The sequence below is a fragment of the Gambusia affinis genome, linkage group LG12 (genome assembly GCF_019740435.1).
Source record: "Gambusia affinis linkage group LG12, SWU_Gaff_1.0, whole genome shotgun sequence".
NCBI classification, from domain to species: Eukaryota; Metazoa; Chordata; class Actinopteri; order Cyprinodontiformes; family Poeciliidae; genus Gambusia; species Gambusia affinis.
The window spans coordinates 26,405,138-26,427,060 of NC_057879.1; the positions used below are offsets into that span (position 1 = coordinate 26,405,138).

General features: G+C 37.3%; 3 protein-coding genes across 3 annotated transcripts; all 3 read right to left on the reverse strand.

The window, feature by feature from the left end:
- Positions 1-1,292: 1,292 nt before the first annotated feature.
- On the reverse strand, positions 1,293-5,198 carry LOC122841732 (zinc finger and SCAN domain-containing protein 12-like). Its single transcript, XM_044135298.1, has 2 exons — positions 4,929-5,198; positions 1,293-2,460 (listed from the first exon to the last, which is right to left on the reverse strand). The coding sequence occupies exons 1-2, from the start codon at positions 5,125-5,127 to the stop codon at positions 1,604-1,606; spliced, it is 1,056 nt and encodes a 351-aa protein (XP_043991233.1). The 5' UTR covers positions 5,128-5,198; the 3' UTR covers positions 1,293-1,603.
- A 1,171-nt stretch (positions 5,199-6,369) lies between these two features.
- LOC122841731 (GDNF-inducible zinc finger protein 1-like) lies at positions 6,370-10,151 on the reverse strand. Its single transcript, XM_044135297.1, has 2 exons — positions 9,881-10,151; positions 6,370-7,669 (listed from the first exon to the last, which is right to left on the reverse strand). The coding sequence occupies exons 1-2, from the start codon at positions 10,077-10,079 to the stop codon at positions 6,810-6,812; spliced, it is 1,059 nt and encodes a 352-aa protein (XP_043991232.1). The 5' UTR covers positions 10,080-10,151; the 3' UTR covers positions 6,370-6,809.
- A 2,071-nt stretch (positions 10,152-12,222) lies between these two features.
- Positions 12,223-17,471, reverse strand: LOC122841677 (zinc finger protein 2 homolog). The gene is made up of 3 exons (XM_044135213.1): positions 17,171-17,471; positions 15,144-15,575; positions 12,223-13,942 (listed from the first exon to the last, which is right to left on the reverse strand). Exons 1-3 carry the CDS (start codon positions 17,367-17,369, stop codon positions 12,648-12,650), a joined length of 1,926 nt encoding a protein of 641 aa, XP_043991148.1. The 5' UTR covers positions 17,370-17,471; the 3' UTR covers positions 12,223-12,647.
- Positions 17,472-21,923: the final 4,452 nt, after the last annotated feature.

The window sequence follows — 21,923 nt, forward strand, 5'->3', positions numbered from 1 at the left end:
ACAATTTAAAAATATCTATTATTCGGCATCCAATAATAGGTGAGGCTCTAATGTATTTTGCAAAGTGAAAACAATCCAAGACATTGTTTAATATTTATTACAGTGAATCTGTGTAAGTTAAATGCCTAATTGTCACTTTTGTGTTATGTGAAAATTCATTTTACTATAATAAAAGAACACTTTCTCCACCATATTTTATGTGGAAAACACATCTCACCCATGTGGGTTCTAAAGAGAATAAGTAATAAATTTCAAAGCAATTAGGCCTGTCACGATAACAAATTTTGAAGAACGATTAATTGTCTCAAAAAAACTATTGCGATAGACGATAGTATTGTTTGAAAACCTTTTTACACTGATTTAATGGAAATGATGTAATAATTCATGCGATGTCCTGCCAAAGATAGATATACTTTATTTTCAAAAGAACATTAAACAGTGGAACTGACAAAATAAACGAAACAACCAAAACTAAAAATAAAATTCATTCTCAGTCTCCATTAACAAAAATGTACTTGAATAAAAACGAAATAACATAAATCCAAAGTGTAAATAAATACTGCATTCAACCAAAAGAGTGCAGATTATGAAGTCTGTAAACCATATTGCCCTTCAGTAATCATTATATTTAAATAGAGAAGATGGGCACATCGACTACCTGATGCAATAGTTCACACTACACGTTAGTTCACACCTACATTTTCCCCTTAAGACAATCTGAGAACGTTGATGTTCTAAGATTGTCTCTTGTGGTTTCATAACCGATCATCCTGTAGTGTGTGGTGTGTTACGGTAGATCGTTGTGGCCCCTTCGATCTAAATCAGGGGTTTTCCCCACTGGGAGCTTAACGCAGCCTGTTGAATGTGACAGGTAGCCAATCAGAAAGCCGGATTCTCCTCCTGCTTTCTGAGGGGAAATTACAGAGGGGAATCCCAAACAGCTGACACGGCGCAACCCGAAGTCCAGCGGACATTGGAGATGATATGTGGAAACAACATTAATGTTTATAAATCATTTCGTTCATAGAATATAGAAATGCCGAGGGGAGGAGTTGGAGCGAAATCGCTACGTTGATGAACCCGGTAACTTTTCAGCTGTTCTTCGTTAACGTGACATAAATAGGTTGTCATGATTTTCATTCAGTCAGGACGTTACGCTGACACTAGAGCCACATGCACTGCAGGTAGATTGTAGTAAAGCATTGATTAATACCTGGTTTTAAAATTAGTTAACTGAATTTGTAGCCATTATGTTGTGCCCATTGTTGGACACCACACGACACATCGAACCTGATCAAACCGTTATACCTAGGATTTCTGTCGGTTAATGTGTGATCTCTCAGGTTTTGAAAATGGGCCGACAGCTCTAAGATGGTGTAGTGTGAACTGGACATTACACTAAAGAAATGAGGATGGGAGGGTCAGTAGAGAGCAGCGGAGTTGAGCCTTTTTTCATTTGGTGTCATCAGCAGAAAGAGAAAAAGGCTGGAAGAGACAATAACGCCGATAATTAAAATGACATTGATGGTTTTAATTTATCTACGATTAATCGATTTATTGTTTATCGCGACAGGCCTAAAAGCAATAATTTACAAGTTTGGTTTCAAAGCAGTCTCCGAGCTGTATGAGTTTTCATGTGAATGTTCAAATTATCCCTTCGATTGAATCTTCTCCCACACGTTTGACAAGAAAAAGGCTTCTCACTTGAATGAATTGTCTTATGACGATTTAAAATACTAATTTGACAGAAACTTTTTCCACACGAATGGCATAAAAAAGGCCTCTCACCTGTATGAATCGCCTTGTGACGATTTAAAACATAACTTAAAGAGAAACTTTTTCCGCATGTTTCACATGAAAAAGGTCTCTCACCAGTGTGGGTTCTGTAATGTTTTTTTAATTTACACTGTTGTGGGTAACATATCCCACAAATGTCACATTTGAAAGATTTTTTCTTTGCACTGGTACCAGCCTGACTCTCTGACACAGAGGAGCTGCTTCCTTCCTGATCTTTGCTCTCAACCACTGGAGAGATATGAAGGGAAAGCTGCTCTGTTCTCTCTTCTTCATTCATATCATCTTCCTGAAGAGTAGAAGTCTCAATCAAAGCAACAAACTGCTTCTGGACAAGCTGCTCTCCCTCCTGACTGCTGCAGAGGTTCTTCTGGTTCTGTCCAGTTGGTAAATGTTCTGGTGGCTGCTGTTCATGTTGATGCAACAAAGAATCTAGCTCTTCTTTTCTCACATATGTTAGTGGATATTCTATTTGCTCATATTTGAGCAGTGCAGGTTCTGGTTCCTCCTCTTCTTCTTTTTTAATCCATTTTGGTTCTGGTTCCATCTGTCCGTCTTCAGTCCACTGATGTTCTTTCTGGTCATAACTGGACCTACTTGCCAGGCTAAAGACTTGTTGGATGGCAGGATTTTCCTCCTTATTGGAGACACTTGGCTCTTGGAGGTCTGTGGGAAGAAAGGAAGGCATCATGAATATAATTTAATTGATTACTATCTTGTGGATCAGCCTGGTTTTCCCTGGAGATTCTGGTCTGTAGGCATCATACAGTTAATCTAAAAATAGTTTGTGGAGTTTAATGGAAAAGTAGGTAAAGTGTCCTCCACACTAAATTACAGCTGTGGCAAAAATGTTCTAAAGATTTTAATCCAGAAGTACAGTTTCATACAGATTTCTTTTTACAATTAGATGTTTAACTTTAGGGCATTCATACAATAAAGAACTCATCTTACCTTAAGACAATAGGTTTTTAATTTTACTTGTAACTTCATATTTTAAAGTTGATCAGACTGTGTAGAAACTTAAATTAGTAAAACATGGCATTCTGGCTCTCTGGGTTATAAATGTGATGAGACATAAAGACTTGTTTCACTAAACTACTGTTCAAAACAAGAAATAGAAGAGCGCATGTTCTTCAATAAGGCAGATGTGTTGATGTTCAAAAGGAACTGGGTCCAAGAAAATACTGAAAAGACTTGCCTGAAATGTAAACCTATTAATTACTGCTCCAACTGTGCATTTAGATTAGTAACTGGAAGTGTGAGGGATGAGCCTGGATGAGTTTCTCTCAACACCACACACTGAGGGGGATGGTGGTGAGGGTTAAAATATCTCTAGATCTCCGTAGCCTGGTCCCAATACTCAGGATGCATCTCACACCCCTCCATGAAGCAAAACATTGTCCCTACAGCAAAATTGTCCAGTATTTTCACAGGTAAAATCTAACATTTAAAAACAAAAGCTTGACGCTCAAAAGAAGGGAACAACTCAAATTAAATCTCTTTAGTACCCAGTGAATTATTAAATATTAAAGCAGTACTACCACCTTTCCAGCGACTTTGAGCATAAAAATAAAGTTTAAAACTGAGCGGAGAGGCCTCAGTGAGCACAACTGATCCATCTGTGCCCAACCAAGTTTTTGTTAAAAATAAGCAGTTCAGTTTAGCATCTAAAATCAAATCATTTAGATTGAAAGATTTGTTTAAAAGAGAGCAAACATTTAAAAGAGATATATTGAGAGGTACAGGTGAAACGTTAATCGAATGACAGCGATCTGCAGCTAAAGGAGGAAAATTGTGGGAATCCAAGACGCTATATCGGCTTTGTGGACTGATGGCGTTGCAATGTTTCCCAGCAGATGCCCTGTGCTGCAGAGTCCCAGGTGTCACCCAGTGCTCCGAATGCACTGGAGTTGAACTACGGTGACTTTTGGGTCTTGCCCCACGCTGAAGCCAGTGTGTTTGACTGGAGACCCCGCTGGACCCAAGTTGTCAATGGCCAATGGTGAACCAATGGCTAGAGGATCACTGACCACATTGTGAACCACAGGCACAGGGGTGGAACTCATGGGTTGTCTGTCAACCTCTACAGGTATGGTGTCAGTCAGCTGTGCAGTGGTCACTGTCTGAGTCCAGCCAATCACCACGGTGTCCTTGCAGTTCTCCGTGTCCTCTGTCCTACATTGCATTGATATTTTACGCTCCAGCTCAGTAACTTTCTCAAAAAGTGAGAAACAGCCTGGCATCTTGCTGGAGAAGTTTCAAAAGCCATTGGAAGAGATTTGATCTCAGATGACTGCCATTTCTCGTTGCATTTACTCTCAGCTGACGTGGCACATAGTCCAGTTTTCCAGACGGCTTCCGGTACAAAATAAATTGTTTGTCAGTATTTGCTTCCAAAGCTGACCGTACAGTCCTCTTTCAGCTCATGATCACCTGTTCGAGATAAATTCTTAAAGGTTTATGCAGCGTTGCGTAGTGACACCATGTTGAATACAGAGCAAATGTTGATTCAATCACATGTTCAGCAGAGTGAAAAACAATTATTTCAATTCTTTACTGTTAAAAACTAACCTTTTACAACAGACACAGCTTGCTCTGTGAACATTGCCATATTTCCAAGTTGGCAAAAAAATACACATTAAAATGCATTAATATTCAATTTACAGTGTTGAGGCTTTTGCACTTTTAGCTTCAGCTGGATTGAGACAGGATTACAGCTGTATTGAGACAGGATTACAGCTTTGCTCTGCTAGATCAGGGCTGTGCAACCTGCAGCTCCAGACCTACAATTGGCGCTGTGGCTCAATTATTATAAGAAACAATTAAATATTGCTCGGTTTTTGTTTCATACGTTTGTTCAGAATTTACACCAGTGATAATACGTGGAATAATATATTTTGTCACGGGGCTTGAATGATCGCCATCTGGTTTTCAGAGACTCGTAAACAGATTTTCTGTTTGTGCTGCAACATTTTGTCCTGAGCCACAAAACTATCAGCCTCTGTAGCATCCGAGCTAGCAGCTAAAACAGTTTCTGTTCAGCCCCGTTTAGCAGCAGCTGGAGCTGCAGCAACTATCGCTACTGATGGATCTCTGTCTGCTGTGAAAACATCCCCATTTTTATCCAGACCTACCAGAACTTTGTCTCTGCAGCTCCGAACCGATTCTGTGTAGCTTAATTTCTGGTTTCCAGTTGATCCCCATCATTCTGCGCTGAGCATCGAGCTCCTCCTCGTAGCAAATGATGGTTTTTTCAACCTCGGTGAAGATTTCTTGAGCAGCAGCAGTTAGTCTCTCTCTGATAAACTCTCTGAGATGCTGAACTGAAGACATTGTTACTGAAATATTAGCTGGAATGGGACAATGCAGCAGTTTTCCAGCTTAGCTTTGTTCTTCTTTTCTATAATGGCGGATCGCAAGCAACTTTAATCTATACCGCCACCTACTGTACATTAACGTGTAGCAACATTGCATTCATTACATTTTTTACTAGTATTTTGTATTCTGAAGATATATAAATATTGCTTTCTTCAATCTGTAAATATCCTCTATGTTTCCTTCATTTCCCAATATTCCTTTAAGACTCCATTCCTGTCCTCCTAACCATTCTTCTCAATCTCTTCCTTTCTCCTCAACCTACTGCAGGTTTAGTATAACTGCCACCATTTCCGCTGTAAAAACAGATAATTGGTCTGATAATTGTTTGGAAATATACATTTCAAAATCTGGTATATATATTCCTATTCCCAAACATTCTTTTATATTCTTAAAACCTTCTGAATGTATTTTAAGGTAATCAGAATGTGAGTTTCTTTAATACATGTCTGTCTTTACCCCTACTTCATTTGAATTCCAATCATTTTTCATTTTATGAAGTCTCATGTCTATATGTACCTCAGGAAATAGGAGGAACAACACTAATCAGATTAAATTGCGTTATTTCTTTATTCTCTAATCCAGGGGTCCCCAAGTCCAGTCATCAAGGGCTACCTTCCTGCTACTTTTAGATGCATCTCTGTTGAAACACAGTTGGATCAAATAAACTGCCCATTACCAGCCTATTGCAGAGCTGATTGGATGCTGGTGAGGGAATTCAGACATTTTGGAACAGAGATGCATCTAAAGGTTGCAGGACCGTAGCCCTTGGGGACTGGAGTTGGGGACCCCTGCTCTAATCCATACATTTTAACCCATTTTTCTATAATCAATCTGAATCTATCACTCTGGAATTTTGAATATTCCCAACAGTTTTGTAAAATTGTTAGTTACATTTTCTTCTTCCATCCAATATAGAGATAATTTTATTAATCTCATTTCCATCAGAGTCTCTCCAGTCTCTATTAAAAGACCATTAACAGGTGTCGTTTTCACTTTAAGACTTGGTAGTTGTGGGTTTAAGTATTGTTGGCAATGTCTTCCAGTAACATAATTACTCAGTAATATTTTTATATTTCCTGTCAATGTAACATTTTTTAATGCAAAAACACAATGGGCCTAAAATTGGTGCAATAACAACCTCGAATGAACTCCAGTGTGTGGACAGGCGATAAACAGGGGAAAGAAAAGTACTCCATATTAATTAATGTTTTTATTTCCAGACAAAAAGTATACAAAAAGATAAAATAAAATCCACAAATCAAGTAGGTAAAAATTACACACATGCTATAAATCACATAAAGTTATTCCAATATCTATAAAAAAGCTAAAAGTATCTCTTTTTTTCACAGATATGCTCTACAATTTAAAAATATCTATTATTCGGCATCCAATAATAGGTGAGGCTCTAATGTATTTTGCAAAGTGAAAACAATCCAAGACATTGTTTAATATTTATTACAGTGAATCTGTGTAAGTTAAATGCCTAATTGTCACTTTTGTGTTATGTGAAAATTCAGTTTACTATAATAAAAGAACACTTTCCCCACCATATTTTATGTGGAAAACACATCTCACCCATGTGGGTTCTAAAGAGAATAAGTAATAAATTTCAAAAGCAATAATTTATAAGTTTGGTTTCAAAGCAGTCTCCGAGCTGTATGAGTTTTCATGTGAATGTTCAAATTATCCTTTCGACTGAATCTTCTCCCACATGTTTGACAAGAAAAAGGCTTCTCACTTGAATGAATTGTCTTATGACGATTTAAAATACTAATTTGACCGAAACGTTTTCCGCATAACTGGCATAAAAAAGGCCTCTCACCTGTATGAATCATCTTGTGACGATTTAAAACATGACTTACAGAGAAACTTTTCCCGCATGTTTCACATGAAAAAGGTCTCTCACCAGTGTGGGTTCTGTAATGTTTTTTTAATTTACACTGTTGTGGGTAACGTATCCCAGAAATGTCACATTTGAAAGATTTTTTCTTTGCACTGGTACCAGCCTGACTCTCTGACACAGAGGAGCTGCTTCCTTCCTGATCTTTGCTCTCAACCACTGGAGAGATATGAAGGGAAAGCTGCTCTGTTCTTCTCTCTTCTTCATTCATATCATCTTCCTGAAGAGTAGAAGTCTCAATCAAAGCAACAAACTGCCTCTGGACAAGCTGCTCTCCCTCCTGATTGCTGCAGAGGTTCTTCTGGTTCTGTCCAGTTGGTAAATGTTCTGGTGGCTGCTGTTCATGTTGATGCAACAAAGAATCTAGCTCTTCTTTTCTCACATATGTTAGTGGATATTCTATTTGCTCATATTTGAGCAGTGTAGGTTCTGGTTCCTCCTCTTCTTCTTTTTTAATCCATTTTGGTTCTGGTTCCATCTGTCCGTCTTCAGTCCACTGATGTTCTTTCTGGTCATAACTGGACCTACTTGCCAGGCTAAAGACTTGTTGGATGGCAGGATTTTCCTCCTTATTGGAGACACTTGGCTCTTGGAGGTCTGTGGGAAGAAAGGAAGGCATCATGAATATAATTTAATTGATTACTATCTTGTGGATCAGCCTGGTTTTCCCTGGAGATTCTGGTCTGCAGGCATCATACAGTTAATCTAAAAATAGTTTGTGGAGTTTAATGGAAAAGCAGGTAAAGTGTTCTCCACACTAAATTACAGCTGTGGCAAAAATGTTCTAAAGATTTTAATCCAGAAGTACAGTTTCATACAGATTTCTTTTTACAATTAGATGTTTAACTTTAGGGCATTCATACAATAAAGAACTCATCTTACCTTAAGACAATAGGTTTTTAATTTTACTTGTAACTTCACATTTTAAAGTTGATCAGACTGTGTAGAAACTTAAATTAGTAAAACATGGCATTCTGGCTCTCTGGGTTATAAATGTGATGAGACATAAAGACTTGTTTCACTAAACTACTGTTCAAAAGAAGAAATAGAAGAGCGCATGTTCTTTAATAAGGTAGATGTGTTGATGTTCAAAAGGAACTGGGTCCAAGAAAATACTGAAATGACTTGCCTGAAATGTAAACCTATTAATTACTGCTTGGACTGTGCATTTAGATTAGTAACTGGAAGTGTGAGGGATGAGCCTGGATGAGTTTCTCTCAACACCACACACTGAGGGGGATGGTGGTGAGGGTTAAAATATCTCTAGATCTCCGTAGCCTGGTCCCAATACTCAGGATGCATCTCACACCCCTCCATGAAGCAAAACATTGTCCCTACAGCAAAATTGTCCAGTATTTTCACAGGTAAAATCTAACATTTAAAAACAAAAGCTTGACGCTCAAAAGAAGGGAACAACTCAAATTAAATCTCTTTAGCACCCAGTGAATTATTAAATACTGAAGCAGTACTACCACCTTTCCAGCCACTTTGAGCATAAAAATAAAGTTTAAAACCGAGCGGAGAGAGTCCCAGGTGTCACCCAGTGCTCCGAATGCACTGGAGTTGAACTACGGTGACTTTTGGGTCTTGCCCCACGCTGAAGCCAGTGTGTTTGACTGGAGTCCGTGCTGGACCCAAGTTGTCAACGGCCAATGGTGAACCAATGGCTAGAGGATCACTGACCACATTGTGAACCACAGGCACAGGGGTGGAACTCATGGGTTGTCTGTCAACCTCTACAGGTATGGTGTCAGTCAGCTGTGCAGTGGTCACTGTCTGAGTCCAGCCAATCACCACAGTGTCCTTGCAGTTCTCCGTGTCCTCTGTCCTACATTGCATTGATATTTTACGCTCCAGCTCAGTAACTTTCTCAAAAAGTGAGAAACAGCCTGGCATCTTGCTGGAGAAGTTTCAAAAGCCATTGGAAGAGATTTGATCTCAGATGACTGCCATTTCTCGTTGCATTTACTCTCAGCTGACGTGGCACATAGTCCAGTTTTCCAGACGGCTTCCGGTACAAAATAAATTGTTTGTCAGTATTTGCTTCCAAAGCTGACCGTACAGTCCTCTTTCAGCTCATGATCACCTGTTCGAGATAAATTCTTAAAGGTTTATGCAGCGTTGCGTAGTGACACCATGTTGAATACAGAGCAAATGTTGATTCAATCACATGTTCAGCAGAGTGAAAAACAATTATTTCAATTCTTTACTGTTAAAAACGAACCTTTTACAACAGACACAGCTTGCTCTATGAACATTGCCATATTTGAAAGTTGGCGAAAAATACACATTAAAATGCATTAATATTCAATTTACAGTGTTGAGGCTTTTGCACTTTTAGCTTCAGCTGGATTGAGACAGGATTACAGCTGTATTGAGACAGGATTACAGCTGGATTGAGACAGGATTACAGCTTTGCTCTGCTAGATCAGGGCTGTGCAACCTGCAGCTCCAGACCTACAATTGGCGCTGTGGCTTAATTATTATAAGAAACAATTAAATATTGCTCGGTTTTTGTTTCATACGTTTGTTCAGAATTTACAGCACTGATAATACTTGGAATAATATATTTAGTCACGGGGCTTGAATGATCGCCATCTGGTTTTCAGAGACTCGTAAACAGATTTTCTGTTTGTGCTGCAACATTTTGTCCTGAGCCACAAAACTATCAGCCTGTGTAGCATCCGAGCTAGCAGCTAAAACAGTTTCTGTTCAGCCCCGTTTAGCAGCAGCTGGAGCTGCAGTAACTATCTCTACTGACGGATCTCTGTCTGCTGTGAAAACATCCCCACTTTTATCCAGACCTACCAGAACTTTGTCTCTGCAGCTCCGAACCGATTCTGTGTAGCTTAATTTCTGGTTTCCAGTTGATCCCCATCATTCTGCGCTGAGCATCGAGCTCTTCCTCGTAGCAAATGATGGTTTTTTCAACCTCGGTGAAGATTTCTTGAGCAGCAGCAGTTAGTCTCTCTCTGATAAACTCTCTGAGATGCTGAACTGAAGACATTGTTACTGAAATATTAGCTGGAATGGGACAATGCAGCAGTTTTCTAGCTTAGCTTTGTTCTTCTTTTCTATTATGGCGGATCGCAAGCAACTTTAATCTATACCGCCACCTACTGTACATTAACGTGTAGCAACATTGCATTCATTACATTTTTTTATTATTATTTTGTATTCTGAAGAAAAATAAATAATGCTTTCCTTAATCTGTAAATATCCACTGTTTTCTTCATTTCCCAATATTCTTTTAAGATTCCATTCCTGTCCTTCTAACTATTCTTCTCAATCTCTTCCTTTCAGGCTCATATTTTACAATTAATCAATGCCTGTTATATATTTTCTTTTTTTCTCTTCACATTATTCACTTTTAGCATTATTTTTCCTAACTATTAGACATAAAATGTCTTTTAGATAGGTGTGACCGACTCTTTATCTCATCATTATTTATTCCCTTGTTTCTCTCAGTAATATTTTTAATTATTACTGACTTTTGTATTTTTTATAAACTCTTTCCTTTCTTATCTGCATTCCATCTTTTTTGCCATATTTCTTTGTTTTTACTCTTAACTGATTTTACTCCCTCTTTTCCAAAAGGAATTGTAATTGTTATTGGCCCTTATAAATCCCTTTTTGTTAATTTGTCTGCCTTTTAATTGTCTTTTACACCTTCGTGTGCTGGTACCCAACAGAACCAAGCATCAGTGCCACCCCTGTGCTGAATTTCTAATACTAAATCTTTTCTATTACAAACCCAAGGAGCACATCTTGAATGATCCTAATAAATCAAGGTACTTGCTATCATCTACTTTACGTTCTGGCTTGAATCTAAACCTACAAACCACTTATATACTTCTGCCCTTCATCAATGCTTCAAGTCAGTCTAGTTTAATTATTCTGTTTTTTATCAGTTCAGTCTTATTTCTCTCAGTTCCTTCATAGTTTGTCCTTGTGTAGTTCTCACTAGTTTCATTATTTTCAGTTGTTGCAAAGTTTAAGTTATGGATTTTATGTTGTTCATAATTCCTTCATATATTTTTATGTTATTCATAATTTATTTTCCAATCTCTGATGTTGGAATCTTAAGAACCATTTTAGCAATGTTCGGTTTGACTTTTTGTTATTAAAGCTAGAGGTTAATAAGTAATACTTTTAGACCAAATTTATATCAGATCATAATGTCTTGGTTAATGACAAGTTGTCATTACCAAGACATTTTGAATAATGTCAACTTCGTTTTAAAAGGGTCATGATTTACCAAATGACACTTAACAGTCATAAATAATCATGAAGACTTACTCATGTTCATGAATTCATCATGCTTATGACGGTGTCATGAGTCTTATTCACAACCCGTCAAATAAAGTGTTAGCATTACTTTTACTGCTTTTAATCTTGCTTCAAATAGAGTACTGCACTGTTGCATGTATAATTCACTAACAGTAAATATTGTGGTGGTATCAGTATTGGACAAAAGAAATCAAGGAAGTTGGAAGGATTTACAATTACCGTAATTTCCGGATTATAGAGGCACCTGATTATAAGCCGCACCCCCTACATTTTCAAAGGAAACACATTTTGTACATACATAAGCCGCATCGGTGTATAAGCCGCATGTGCCTACATTGAAACATGAGATATTTACAAAGAAAGACGGTACACAGAATGTGTTTTTAAAGTTTTAATAATATGCCGTAGCTTTTCTTTCTGAACAGCAGCAATATAGCAAAACAACACTAACAGGGCTGGTTTAAATAACATACGGTTAAAAGTCACGGAGAGCCGTCATCCTCTTCCTCCTGTGCACTGAAACCATGGAAGTCTTCTTCCTCAGTGTCTGTTTCCTTCTTTATCGGCTCGATTGCTTTTAACTTGCATTCTCCATGATGAGGGTCTGTTCAAGCTAATTTTATTCATGCACAAAGCACGACGTTACATTAGTCTTCCTCTACAGATATATTCCAGCTGTCTCACGCTTACCTTTTCTGCTCCAGCGCCCCTACTGGCCGTTAGAAAAAATTCATAAATAAGCCGCATCGTTGTATAAGCCGCAGGGTCGAAAGCGTGAGACAAAAGTCGCGGCTTATAGTCCGGAAATTACGGTAAGCTTTAAATGGATCAGGCAGGCTAAAAAAATAGTGACAACTGCACAGGGGGAACCAATTTTATTTTTTGTTATGGGGCCCAAATTCTTGGGAGCGCCCCTGGGAACAGGGAGGAATCTAAATACTGCAAGAAATTAAATAATGAAGAGAGTTGGAGAGTTCTGGACTTTACAATTCCAATTCCATCATTCTTATGTACTTGTTATATATATGTTTCATGTGGAAATTCAGTTTACCATAATGAAAGAATTTTTTCACACCATGGGGAAAACACATATCACCCATGTGGGTTCTCCTATTGATAGTTTTCATTTATCGTACGATTAATTGATTTATTGTTTATCGCGACAGGCCTAGTGAAACTTTTTCTCCTCCAGTCTCTTTGTAGAAGGAGAGACGATGAAAACAAAGAAGTATTATTGTAGACATTATTTTATTATTAAGCTCATATTTGTTTACTGCTGATAGATTTATTGTTTATCGTGACAACCCTTCTCAAATGCATGACTCATCTTGTGACGATTTAAGCTACCAAGACGAGTGAAATTCGTTCCACATAACTGGCATGAAAAAGGTTTATCACCTGTATGAATTCTCTTGTGGTTATTTAAATTACTAATTCGAATAAAACATTTTCCACATGACTGGCATGAAAAAGGTCTCTCTCCTGTATGAATTTTCTTGTGGGAATTTAAAGTACTAATTCGAATAAAACGTTTTCCACATGACTGGCATGAAAAAGGCCTCTCCCCTGTATGAATTTTCTTGTGGTCATTTAAAGATCTAAATTGAGAAAAAGACTTTCCACATAACTGGCATGAAAAAGGCTTCTCACGTGTATGAACTCTGTTGTGGTCTTTTAAATGACTAATTCGAGTGAAACGTTTTCCACATAACTGGCATGAAAAAGGTCTCTCTCCTGTATGAATTTTCTTGTGGGAATTTAAAGTACTAATTCGAATAAAACGTTTTCCACATGACTGGCATGAAAAAGGTTTCTCACCTGTATGAATTCTCTTGTGGACATTTAAGTCACTACTTTGAGGGAAACTCTTTCCGCATGACTGGCATGAAAAAGGTTTCTCACCTGTATGGATTCTCTTGTGGACTTTCAAAGTACTAATTTGAGAGAAACTTTTTCTGCATGTTTCACATGAAAAAGGTCTCTCACCAGTGTGAGTTTTGTAATGGTTTTTCAACTTCCACTGTTGTGGGTAACATCTCCCACAAATGTCACATTTGAAAGATCTCTTTTTTGTGCCAGTACCAGCCTGACTCTCTGACACAGAGGAGCTGCTTCCTTCCTGATCTTTGCTTTCAGCCACTGGAGAGATATGAAGGGAAAACTGCTCTGTTCTTCTCTCTTCTTCATTCATATCATCTTCCTGAAGAGTAGAAGTCTCAATCAAAGCAACAAACTGCTTCTGGACAAGCTGCTCTCCCTCCTGACTGCTGCAGAGGTTCTTCTGGTTCTGTCCAGTTGGTAAATGTTCTGGTGGCTGAAGTTCACATGGAAGCACTGAAGAATCTACCTCCTCTTCCCTTACATACGTTAGTGGAAATTCTATTTCCTTATCTTTGAGCAGTGTAGGTTCTGGTTCATCATCTTCTCCTTTCATCCATTTTGGTTCTGGTTCCATCTGTTCCTCTTCAGTCCACTGAGGTTCTGCTTCTTTCTGGTCCTGACTGGACCTACTTGCCAGGCTACAGACTTGTTGGATGACAAAAGTTTCCTCCTCATTGGAGACACTTGGCTGTTGGAGGTCTGCGGGAACAAAGGATGACATCATTAATATGATTTAATTGATGACCATCTCCTTGGTCAGCCTGATTTTTTCTGTAGATTCTGGACTGTGCACATCATGCAGTTCATCTAAACTATTTTGTAGAGTTTATCTGAAACGAAGGTGAAGTGTCCTCCGTTCTAAGATACAGCTGTGGCAAAACATTTCAAAAGACTTCAAATACATTCAGATTTTTATTTTGAAGTACAGTTTGATGCAGACTTTTTTTTTTCTTTCTTACAATTAAACGCTGAGTTTTTGGGTGTTCATACAATGAAGAATTTGACCTACATTAAGACAATATGTTTTTAACAGCATTTCGTTAAACAAGATAGATATGTTGATGTTAAAATATATTAAAAAACTGGCCTAAAATTAAGACCCATTTATTATTGCTCAAACTGCGCACATAGGGAAACAACTGAATGTGTGAGAGATGAGGCTGGACAAGTTTATCACAACACCACACACTGAGGAAGATGGTGAAGCAACTCAACACATCTCCAGGTCGCTCTGAAAGAGAACTGCAGCAAAGAGGAACATGCTGGAGTCATCAGGTCTCCATGGCAACCATCAGACACTACATTCATGAAAACTGGATGTTTGAGAGACACAAAGAATCACTTGCTATCATCAAAGTTGGAGACACCTGATCCATTTAACTTGAACATGTCCCATAATTAGAACAATGGTTCAGTCATAATTAAACATTTAAATATTAGTTTGAGTAACTATGGGTCTGAAAAAGGCATGTTTGATGTGCATTGCCACTTACAAGTTGTTTTTAGTAACTTGAATACATAACATCTTTTTAAATTGCATTTTACAATATATGTAACTTTGAGGAACTCCCCCTGCTCTATTCTGACCTGGATGTGAGTGGACGGACAGAATGCAATCATTATATTTTTTTTAAGATTTACAAAATCACGTATGAGCTTACAAATGAATACTTTACGTCTTATATTCCAGCATTATAAAAAGTGGAGTAATATATTTAGTCAGGGAGCTTGACTCATAAACACATTTTCTATTTGTGCTGAGCTACAAAACTATCAACCTTTGTAGAATCAGAGCTAGCAGCTAAAAACAGTTCCTGTTCAGACCCGTTGAGCACCAACTGGAGCTGGAGCAAATATCTCTGTCTGCACCGAAAGCATCAGCACCTTTATCCATACCTACCAGAACTTTGTCTCTGCAGCTCCGATCCAATTCTGTGTAGCTTTATTTGTGGGTTCCAGTTGATCCCCATCATCCTGCGCTGAGGTTCCTTCTGGACAAGCTGCTCTCCCTCCTGACTGCTGCAGAGGTTCTTCTGGTCCTGCCCATTTGGTAAATGTTCTGGTGGCTGCTGTTCATGTTGAAGCACTGAAGAATCTAGCTCGTCCTTTCTTACGTATGTTAGTGGATATTCTATTTCCTCATGTTTGAGTAGTGCAGGTTCTGGTTTGTTCTCTTCTTTTTTAATCCTTTTTGGTTCTGGTTCCATCTGTACCTCTACAGCCCACTGACCTTCTACTTCTTTCCGGTCCTGTCTGGACTCATTTGCCAGGCTCCACACTTGTTGGATGCCAGGAGATTCCTCCTCATTGGAGACACTTGACTGTTGGAGGTCTGTGGGAACAAAAACCACATAATTAATATAATTTAATTGGTGACCATCTCATGGATCATCCTGGTTTGTCCTGGAGATTCTGGCCTGTTTTGTAGAGTTTAACTGAAAGGCAGGTCAAGTAACCGCCTCACAAAATTTTTCTTCAATAGCTTCTTGGTCATGTATTTTTTCTTTCTTCCTATTTAACCCCCTGATGCGTAAGTTAGTCCTTTTTGAGCCGGTGAGGTAATCTTTTTACAATATCTTTGAAATGAAAAGTTTTCATCACTTCATATTCCAGGTACAGTGAACGCTCGTTTTTCACGGGGGTTTTGTTCTGAAAAGAACCCATGATAGGCGAAATCCGTGAAGTAGTTCCCTTTATTTTTTACCATTATTATACAGCACAATTAAATACTCTACGTTTAAACGAAAGAACAAAACCTGTTTTCAGGACCAAGCATTTTTTAACAAATATAACACTTTCTTACAAATAACTACGGTACAGTAAAATAATCATTTTAATCATCAATACAAAGTACGCTAGGACAAATTGTGACTCCACTGTTCCTCTGACTGTGACACTGTGGCCTGACTTCCCTCTCTAGTGGCTTTTTCTTCTGAAGCCTGTGGTGCAGGTGTGTTTTTTTTCCAAGAAAAGAACATATTTATCAGCAGTAGTTGTCGCTCTTTTTTTCTTCTGCGCAAAAATATTTACCAAAATTTGCCACGCTGTAAATATCGTAACGTTATTGGCACAGAGGTAGAGAAGAAGCCAATCAGGATGCAGAATACAATGCACTGTGGAAAAAAAGAACTACACAAAGAAAATCCTCGAAGCAGCGAGGCCGTGAAAGGAGAACCGCGTTACAGCGAGGGTTCACTGTAGTCCTCAAGAAACATGTTACAGGCATTATGCAATTAAAATGTTTAATATTCCTTTTATACATTTTAAGAAATATTCTGTTTTATTTTGCTACCCCATTCTTCTGCAAGTGGGTCCAAAATGACATGCATTCATTTCCTATGGAATTTAATGGGAATCATTGTTTCTTACCAACGGTGACTGTGAAACATTTGTCTGTGAACTATACACACTTTAATGATACTTTACCCAGCAAGAACTTTTACATATTATCATCTTTATTTTCATACCTCACAAATGTGTGTGTCAACCATGAATACTGACAGTGTTATAGTCTCGAATCAACATATTAGCCTTTTTGGAAGTTAGTTAACACTACAAACTTGACGCAAAAGTTTTGCGTCAAGTTTGCGAGGGAACGCAAAACTTTTGTCCCCTGGAGGGCTCCGTGGGACAAAATTTATAGTCATTTATAATCACGTATGAGATTATAAATGAAAAATTTACACTTTGCATTCCAAATTTCCATCACTAATACCAATTAGAATAATACATTTAGTCGGGGGGCTTGACTCATAAACACGTTTTCTGTTTGTGCTACCACGTTTCTGCTAGCCTCTGTAGCATCCGAGCTAGCAGCTAAAACAGTTTCTGTTCAGCCCCGTTTAGCAGCAGCTGGAGCTGCAGCAACTATCTCCCTGACGGATCTCTGTCTGCTGTGAAAACAGCCCCACTTTAATCCAGACCTACCAGAACTTTGTCTCTGCAGCTCCGAACCGATTCTGTGTAGCTTAATTTCTGGTTTCCAGTTGATCCCCATCATTTTGCGCTGAGCATCGAGCTCTTCCTCGTAGCAAATGATGGTTTTTTCAACCTCGGTGAAGATTTCTTGAGCAGCAGCAGTTAGTCTCTCTCTGATAAACTCTCTGAGATGCTGAACTGAAGACATTGTTACTGAAATATTAGCTGAGAAGGAACAACAATGCAGCAACTTTCTGGCTGAGCCGTGCAGGGTTCTTCTTCGATGTTTTCTTGGCGGCTAATATACAACGAAATTGGTGCAATACTGCCCCCTACTTCTTCTTCTTCTTCTTTGTGGTTTTTATTGGCAGGTGACATCTAACGTTAAGATGTATTATCGCCATCTACTGTGCTGGAGTGTGGACCAGAGCGTCTCCCCCCAATCTAAATTCTTACATATAATCCTGTTACCTTCAAAAATGCAATAACTGCTTTATTTATTTTATGTTTAATTAAAATCTTATTAAGCTTTAATGTTTCTATATCATATTTCCTCATTTCTTGTTTTAACTTCTCTCTACTTACTGTATATTTTTCACAATGAATAATTACATGTTCTACTGTTTCCATATCCATACCACATTCACAACTACCTGTTGGATGTTTACCTATCAAATGTAGAGTTTTATTTAATCCAGTATGTCCAGGGGGGAATTTTGTCATTACTACTTGCTCTCTTCGATTTTCTCCTATTATTTCCATATTTCCTACTTTCTTTTGTATATGAAATAAATGACGACCTTTAGTACCTTCTTCCCACAATTGTTGCCATTCAGATTTAATTTTGGTCTTAATAATTGATTTTATTTCAGATTTACTATACGTTATTTCCATAATTCTACTTTGTTTCAAAGACACCTTAGCTAAATGATCTGCCATTTCATTCCCTTCTATATTTTTATGGGCTGGAATCCACATAAACCTAATCTCTACTTGAGTTTGTGTCATTCTAAATATAACTTCATAAATTTCGTATACTAACTCCATACGACTTTCAGATGAAATATTTAAAATAGACATTAGTGCTGATAATGAATCTGAACATAAAAGAACTTTTCTTATTTTATTTTGCTCTACCCACTGTAAGGCCATCAGTATCACTAAGATTTTCACTGTATAAACAGCTAAATGGTCAGATGTTCTTTGATTCATAAATATATCTAGTTCAGGAATAGCATAAGCAAATCCTGTTTTATTTTAAACTAAATCTTTTGAACCATCTGTATATATGATTATGAAGGATTTATACGTATTCTTAATTCTGTCATTTACTAAACTTACCCAGTTATTATCTTTATTAACCTGCATTTTGTTATAAACTTCTAAATCAACATTCACATATGGAAACAACCAAAAAGGAGTAGTTGGATAAGGCACCGCAGCACAATATCTCTTTCCCTGTATCCCCATTTCTCTAGCGGATTTATCTGCTGCCCATGCAAAACTATCTATTTTAGCTTTTCCACTCTCCCAGCAAGGTCTCAAGATTCTTACTACTGGATTATTCTCCTCCTTATGTCCCTGCAAACTCACCCAATAATTTAGCATAATTTGCTTATGTCTTAAATATAAAGGAATCTCTCCCATTTCAACCTGCACTGCCAAAGATGGAGATGTCTTCAACGCTCCACAGCATAATCTCAATGCTTGATTTTGAATTACTTCTAATTTACTAATGACTGATTTTGCAGCCTGCCTGTAAACTACACATCCATAATCCAACACTGATCTAATCAAAGCAATATAAATCTTTTTTAAATTAATTTTATTTGCACCCCAATCTAACCCTGATAAACACCTCATTATAGTTATAACTTTTTTACATTTCCCTTCAATGTACTTTACATGATCACCCCATAAAAGCTTGGAATCAAACATGATTCCTAAAAAAAGAAATTTATTTACTTTTTCTATTTTCCCTCCATACATTTTTAAATCAATTTCTTCAATTTTCTTCCTACTGAATACAACAGTCTTTGTTTTACTTACTGAGAATTTAACTCCCCAGTTATAACCCCAATTTTTAACAGATTTAATAGCATTCTGTATTTTCTCATACACTATTCTTACATTTTTCCCTTTTCTCCACAAAGCTCCGTCATCAGCAAATAATGACTGCATGACATCCTGATCTACTTCTGTAAAAACATCATTAATCATGATTGAAAACAATAAAGGACTGATAATACTTCCCTGTGGGGTTCCATTATCAATTTTATATTTATTAGATCTTGTTACTCCCATCTGTACCTGTATAACTCTATTCAACAAAAAATCCTTAATCCAATTATAAGCCCTTCCTGTAATCCCCATTTTATATAATTTTATAAGCAGCCCATCCTTCCATACCATGTCATATGCTTTCTCAATATCAAAAAATACTGCTACTACTACTTCCCTATTAATTTGAGCTTTTCTAATATCTGACTCCAAACACACAACTGGATCCATTGTACTTCTTCCTCTTCTGAATCCACTTTGACATGAAGACAAAAGTCCTTTACTTTCGACGTAATACGTAATCCTTTCCGTTATCATTCTTTCCATAATCTTTCCTAAACATGAGGTAAGTGCAATTGGTCTATAACTAGAAGGGTTTGTTGGATCCTTTCCTGGTTTAATCATTGGCACAATAATTGCTTCCTTCCAATTAGAAGGTAATCTTCCTTCTTTCCAGATCTTATTATATAAATCTAAAAGTTTTTCTTCAGCTTGATTTCCTAGGTGTTTTAACATAATATAGCATATCTGATCTTTTCCTGGTGCTGTTAATCCTGTTCTAGATATTGCTCTCTTCATTTCTTGCATCGAAAAAGAAACATCCATGACATTTCCTGGAGTTGTTCCACCCTCTAAAATAAACTCATTTGCCCTTCTTGTCTGCTCCCTCCTAAATTTCCCCTCTTCTGTTAAATTATCTGAACTATGGATCTTTGCAAATGTTCTTGCCATTACTTCAACTTTCTCTTCATTTGTTACTGCTGTTTCTTCTTCATGATTTAGATTTGGTTTTGCTCTCTCCTGTATATTTCCCCTCATTTTCTTAATCATTCCCCAAACATTAGCTGTAGGAGTTGTTCTGCCTATTGAATCACAAAATTCTCTCCATTTTGTCTTTTTTGCTTTCTTAATAACTTTCTTTGCTTCTGCTTGATCTTTTTTTTATATTCAATTAAATTTTTAAAATTATATGTTCTTTTCGATATTCTAAAAGCTCGATTTCTTTTCCTTATTGCTTCACTGCACTCTTGTGTCCACCAAGGGACCTCTTTCTTTCTGCTCTTACCTTTACTTACAGGGATTGTTATTTTTGCTACTTTCAATATAACTTCCCTAATCTTTCCCTCTATATTTTCTATATCTAAATTTAAATTTACTTCATCCATGAATTTCTCACATATATATTTAAATATATTCCATTTTGCCTTTTTAAATATCCATCTTTCCTGTCTTCCTACCACCCTTTTCTCTTTAGAAATAAGGATTTTACAAAAAATTGGAAAATGATCACTACCCATTGTTGTTTCTTCCTCTATTTCCCACTCACATAATCCAGCTAAATCTCTGGACACCAGAGTTAAATCTATAGATGAACACTTTCCTGTATGCACATCTATTCTTGTTCCCCTCCCATCATTCATACACACTAATTGATTATCTTCCAACAGCTGTTCTACAATCTCTCCATTTATATCAGTTCCCTGCCCTCCCCATAAATTGCTATGGGCATTAAAATCTGCACACCAAATAACTTTATTTCTGTTTTGTCCCTGAATTTCTTTTAATTTATCTAACTCTAATCTTTTACATGGATTGTAATAATTTATTATAATAAATGGATCTGTATTTATCCAAATCTCTACAATTGCAAACTCATCTTCTTTCCCTTTCTTAACCACTCTATACGACATCCCCTCCCTAATAAAAATGGCACATCCCCCACCATTACCTTCAATCCGATCAAATCTAATGACAGAATAATTTAAGATTTTAAATTCTAATTGGGGTTTTAACCATGTTTCTTGAATACAAATAACCTCTGGAGCTTCTTCTAATTTAATAATATGCTTTAATTCCTGTCCATTTGCAATTAAACTTCTTGCATTCCATTGAAGAATCAAGACCATAGTGTTACTATCCTATCCATGCTGCCTCCTGACTGGCCTGAGCACTAAGATCATCCCTCACTTCCTCCCATGTTAATTCATTAATATTAAGATAATTTGCTGCTGCTTTCACAATTACTTGAATTCTTTCGGTTTTTGATTTAATTTCCATAGTTGCATTTATTACCCCTGCAATAAATATCACTAGCTTTTTTAAATCCACATACACTTTATTTTCTTTTGTTTGATTTACCTCTGTATTCATCCTGTTTTCCACCCCAACATCTGTTCTTTGCTTTACCACTTTAACAGCCTCTGCATAGGATAGCTTGTTGCGTACTCTAATTTGTTGAACCTGCACTTCCCTCTTCATCACCTCACATCCCCCATATGCCACACTGTGGCTGCCACCACAATTACAACATTTTGGTTGCCTGCTCTTATTGCACCGTTCATATTCATGATCCTCCCCACATCGTGCACATCTTCTTTTTCCTTTACACGTATGTGCTGTATGGCCAAATTTTTGACATTTAAAGCATCTAATTGGTCGTGGAATATACTCTCTTACATTGTAGGTCAAATATCCTAAATAG